At 38.2% G+C, this 5566-nt stretch overlaps 1 protein-coding gene across 1 annotated transcript; it reads right to left on the bottom strand.

Annotated features, from left to right (window-relative positions):
- Nucleotides 1-4708: 4708 nt before the first annotated feature.
- LOC143593450 (uncharacterized) lies at nucleotides 4709-5566 on the bottom strand. The gene has a single exon (XM_077073078.1). The coding sequence runs from the start codon at nucleotides 5564-5566 to the stop codon at nucleotides 4709-4711; it is 858 nt and encodes a 285-aa protein (XP_076929193.1).

The raw sequence follows: 5566 nt of genomic DNA, 5'->3' as shown, positions 1-5566 counted from the left end.
TTAAGAGCATAATTAGATATAAAGATGTAATTAACCTGAAGGAAAAATAACCCAGCTAAACCTGTTAGATACGTATCATCGTTAACACGTGATACGAGGACACTGAATGCGGTAAACTCGAAAACATAACGTGTAAATAAACATTCTTGCACCATAAAAGGAGTAATTGATGTAGCTCGTGTAAACTGAACAAAAAAATCTCGTTGCAACGGCCGATAGCGCGTTTCATAGGGAAGAACAACAAATCAATGTAGCTTATACACGCAACCCTCCTCCAAACGGTTAGTAAAAACACTCATCAAATGATAATGGACTTTTCCATGAATAGAAGATCCCTGAAATGAAACAACCTGCAATATTAGAAAAACACATTGTTTTCAAGTGTTTATGAAGCAGTGGAAAACGTTTGCTTACACGCTCATCTGAAAGAATGAGATCAAATGACAACACGCAATTTGTGGTAGGATTGTACGTTGTCCAGCAACGTGAGACCACTACATTGACTTGCCACTTGTCGGTAGTATTAGGCCTTAAGTCGGAAATGTAACGATACGCCATTATAGATTATGTGAAACTAAAACCTGTGAAGGCAACAAACAGTTTCATAAGGTTAAACTTATAACAACTGAGGAGTAAAAATCATTTTAAAAAAAAGTACATTTACTATGTGTGTATGTGTATTTATATAACATAAAATAAAATTAGCTTACAATACAATTCACAACTTCATATAGTGGGTTTCTATTGTTAATGGGTCAAGGTCTGATCTTGATTTTAAAGAACGTTAAATACAACAATTTATACATATGGGATGTATAATAATACCTTTTTTAAATACATGAGTAATAGGAGTTCTGTTTTGCATCACTTCTATAAAAACTATGGGCACACCAGCTAACTCTTGACATGAGAGGCAAGTTATAGAATACTTCTTTGTAAACAACATTCCTTGTTAGATTGTTAGGACCCTTCTCATTATTATCAATATAAAAACGCAATCCATCACGAGATGTAACACGAGAGGCGGCCACATAAAGTTGGCCATGTGTAAAGACAGGCTTTTCCAAGTAAGCACAAACATGATTGAATGTTTGCCCTTGACTTTTATTGATACAGCAAAGCAAACTTTAACAGGAAACTGTCTTCTTCTCATACGAAAAGGCCAGCATGTGTCGGTTGGAGTCATATCAATTCTTCCTATTAAAGTATTTTCTCCAGCATGCGTTCCAGTAATAATAACAACCTCAAGAACACGACGACTTATTTGGGTAATTACTAACCTGGTCCCATTGCACAATCCTTTTTTCAAATTAATATTACGCAGTAAGAGGATTGGTGCACCAACCTTTAATTGTAGTAAATGGTTCGGAATACTAGAAAAGTGTAGAGTGTTAAGAAACTCGGTAGGATACATAGACTGCATTTCGTCAAAGTTATTCGTACTTAGACAAATGGCATCAGCACTTAACAGCTCGTGCGTCTCGCCAGGCAACTGATCAAGAACATGTAGATTAATCTTTGATGGTAGCAGATTTAGATTGAATAATACGAATAAGGATTAGGGAAACAATAGGCTAAAGATTTCTTGATTAATATTGAATTTAAGGAATACGTAAAAACTCAGAAGAAACCAACTCTCTTAAATAGAGAGCATTACAACATCTAGTGCCATAATATTAGGACCTAACAAACTTACCTAGTCCACAGGCTCTATTATTCAAATTCAAAAACATACTTAAAGATAACATAATTTAAATTAATGAAGAATTGATCAGCAGCTCACGTGCATAGACAACACATGGATCATATTTTATCACCCTCCCTTGTTCCATGCTCCACAACTCCTAGCCAGTGCCTGAGATACACAAACTTTTCACGAGTCACAACCTTGGTTAGCACATCAACAAGTTGCTCATTTGTGTTACAGTGGTACAACTTAACTTGATCCTGATTAACCATTTCACGAATTAAATGGTGTTTGAGTTCAATGTGTTTAGACCGGCTATGCATGATGGGATTCTTGCTTAAGTTGATTGTGGACTTGTTATCACAGAACATTATTGTAGCTTCATTTTGAGGAATACCAAGATCTTCCAATACTCTTCTAAGCCATATGGCTTGACATGTGGCAGTAGTTGATGCTATATATTCAGCCTCAGTGCTGGAAAATGCAACTGTTGACTGCTTCTTTGAACTCCAGGTCACTATTCCACTTCCTAGAATGAAAACATTAGCAGATAAACTCTTTCTATCATCTGGACAACTTGCCCAGTCACTATCTGTATAACCAATCAGTTGTATCTTTGTTCCTTTACCATACCACAGCCCAAAGTTAAGAGTACCTGCCACATATTTGAGAATTCTTCTAGTTGCACCAAAGTGTATTTTAGATGGAGACTGCATGAAGCGAGCTACCATACCCACAGAATAGGCCAGATCAGGCCTGGTATGGGTTAGATATATTAATCCTCCCACCAAGCTTCTGTATGTTACTTCATTGGCCTTGTCTGCAAGATCATTAGTGAATAGTTTATCACTTGTATTCATTGGTGTTTCTTCCACATTGCAATTTGTTATACCAAACTTTTCTAGCAAACTTCTTGCATACTTTTCTCGGCCTAAGAACTCACCATCTTGAGTTTGATCAACTTCCAAACCCAAGAAAAACTTTAGCAAGCCCATATCAGTCATTTCAAACCCTTTCTTCATCCCATTCTTGAAGGCTTCAATGAGGTTAGAACAAGAACTTGTGAAAATAATATCATCAACATATAAGCATACATAGATCATTTCTTGATTCTTACCTGCCTTAACATACAAGGTGGGCTCATTAACACTTCTCAAATAGCCATTTTGAGTGAAATAGTCATCTATTTTTGAGTACCATGCTCTAAGAGCCTGCTTTAGACCATAAAGAGCTTTCTTGAGTTTATAAACGTACTTCTCTTTGTTTAGCACAATGCATCCTTAAGGCTGCTCAACATAAATCTCGTCAGTCAAGTCCCCATTTAGAAAGGCAAACTTGACATCCAGTTGGTGAATTTTCCATCCCAAATGGGCTGCCACACTTAGGACCACACGAATGGTTTCAAAGTGTGCCACAGGAGCAAAGGTTTCCATATAGTCAATTCTAGCTTGTTGGGAGTAACCTTTGGCAACAAGTCTAGCTTTATGCCTTAGTATACTCCCATCTGCTCCTAACTTTGTCTTATAGAGCCACTTTAAACCAATAATGTTCTTACCAGGAGGCAGCTTAACCAAATCCCATGTTTCATTTCTTTCAATAGCCTTGATTTCTTCCACCATGGCATCTTGCCATTCTTTCTTATCTGCAGCTTCATCAAAGTATATAGGATCAGTGACATTGAGTGCAAACTGGCAGTTATAGAAGTCTTTTCCAACATCAATCTTCTTTGACTGATCATATACTTCATTTAAGTCTTTGGTTTTAGGTGGATGTGAGGGTGAGTAGGTGATGTCCTGCTGAGAGGATGGAACAGCAGGCATGGTAATGGATGAGGACGTATTAGAGGCTGAGTAGTAGGCATAGTAGAGGATGTTGATGGGATTTGTTGATTGGATATTGGTGAGTGGAACTGGTTGGCTATTGGAGTTAGGTTAGGCTCAGGTGAGGATGGATTTGAGTCATGTTGAGTTGGTTCATCAGTTGGTGTGGGGAATGGATCAAGGTAACTAATCTCATAGGACTGAGCATGATTATTAGGCCATTGCCATATTTCTTTTTCAAGAAAAGTAACATCTCTCCTGGTGAGAAACTTTTGAGTTGATGGATTGTAGAGTCAGTATCCCTTACTTTGTGAGGAGTACCCAATAAAAATGCACCTTTCAGACTTGTCATCAAGATTTTTTCTGAACTGAGCAAGAACCAAGCCATAAGCAACACACCCAAACACCTTTAAATGGCCCACAGCAGGCCTTCTGCGGAACCAGGCTTCATGTGGAGTTTGGTTTCTGACAGCTTTGGTAGTGGCTATATTTATGAGGTATGCTGCAGTAGCAACTGATTCAGCCCAAAAGCAGTTAGGGACAGTCATGCTTTTAAGCATACTTCTGGACATCCCCATAATGGTTCTATTTTTTCTTTCTACAACTCCATTATGTTCAGGAGTATAGGGGACTGTTAATTCTCTTTTAATACCATGTGTTTCACAAAACTTGTTAAATTCAGTAGAGGTGTATTCTCCACCTCTATCTGATCTTAACACTTTGATGCTACTGTCACTTTCTTTCTCAACCATACGTTTAAATATTTTGAACTTGCTAAAAACTTCTGATTTGTTAGCAATAAAGTACACCCAACACATCCTTGTGTAGTCATCAATGAAGAGGACATAAAAGTGGCTGCCACCTAAGCTAGGAACTTGCATTGTTCCACACACATCTAAGTGGATCAATTCAAGTTTCTTAGTGGCCCTCCATGACTTAAATGGAAAGGATTCACGGGACTGCTTGCCAATCACACATCCCCCTCACACTTTTCAACATGTTGTATGGTGGGTAGACCAAATACCATTTGTCTATCATGTAACAATTTCAAGCTTTGAAAGTGGTAGTGCCCATATCTCATATGCCACAATTTGGAAACATCATCTATGGGTGCAATAGTACTAGTACAAGAACTTGTTCCTGCTTTAGACACATCTAAGAGGAACATGTTGTTGTTTAGCACGGGTACACTCATTAGTAACTAATATGTGATCTTGTTCTTTGTCACACATTGGCCATTATCATACAAAAGGGAATATCCCTTTCTCAGCAATTGGCCTACACTCAGAAGATTGTAGCCCAATTGAGGAGCATAATAAACATCATCAAGTAACTTTGTATTACCGTTGGGTGCATCTATTTTCACAGTTCCTTTGCCTTGAACCGCCAATTCTTTCTTGTCACCAAGCTTCACTCCAATCTTAAAGCTTTCATCTAATTGTGCAAAACACTCCTTGGAACCAATCATATGATTAGATGCACCAGAGTCTAAAAACCACATATATGAAGTGTTACAAACTGAATCAGCATTCGTAAGAGCCATGAACAATCTTTCATCATCTTCTTGATTTTCTTCCTTTCTAGTTGCAACATTGGCTGCTGGTTCATCATTCCACCAGCAGTCTTTCTTTTCATGCCCATATTTGTTGCAATGAGAGCATTGAGGTATGTTTGATCTATCTCGGTTCCTTCCTCGGCCTCTTCCCCTGAATGACAGGCGGCCTCTACCTTTGAAGGAGGACCCTTTTGATGATTTGCTGAAGTCTTGCATAACTTGCAATGCTTGTTCATCACCTTTAATTTGTTGTTTCTCTAGTGTTCTTCTATTCATTCTTTCTTCTTTAGATTGGAGGCATCCCATAAGTTTAACTGGTGTAAGAGCAGCAAGATCATTATTGATCTCAATTGAAGGCACCACATAGTCAAACTTAGGGTTAAGACTTTGTAGAACTTTCTCAACAACCACCCGATCAGCAATGGTCTCACCATAGGCTCGCATCTGACTAACCGGTGCCATGACACGACCAAAGTATTCACCTACAACTTCTTCTTCTTTCAT

The sequence above is a fragment of the Bidens hawaiensis genome, unplaced genomic scaffold (genome assembly GCF_021521415.1).
Source record: "Bidens hawaiensis isolate Kalapana, Puna unplaced genomic scaffold, B.hawaiensis_p1.1 tig00042237_1, whole genome shotgun sequence".
Taxonomy (NCBI): Eukaryota; Viridiplantae; Streptophyta; class Magnoliopsida; order Asterales; family Asteraceae; genus Bidens; species Bidens hawaiensis.
Note: the sequence above shows the minus strand (reverse complement) of the source record. Positions and strands in the feature narration are given on the sequence as shown.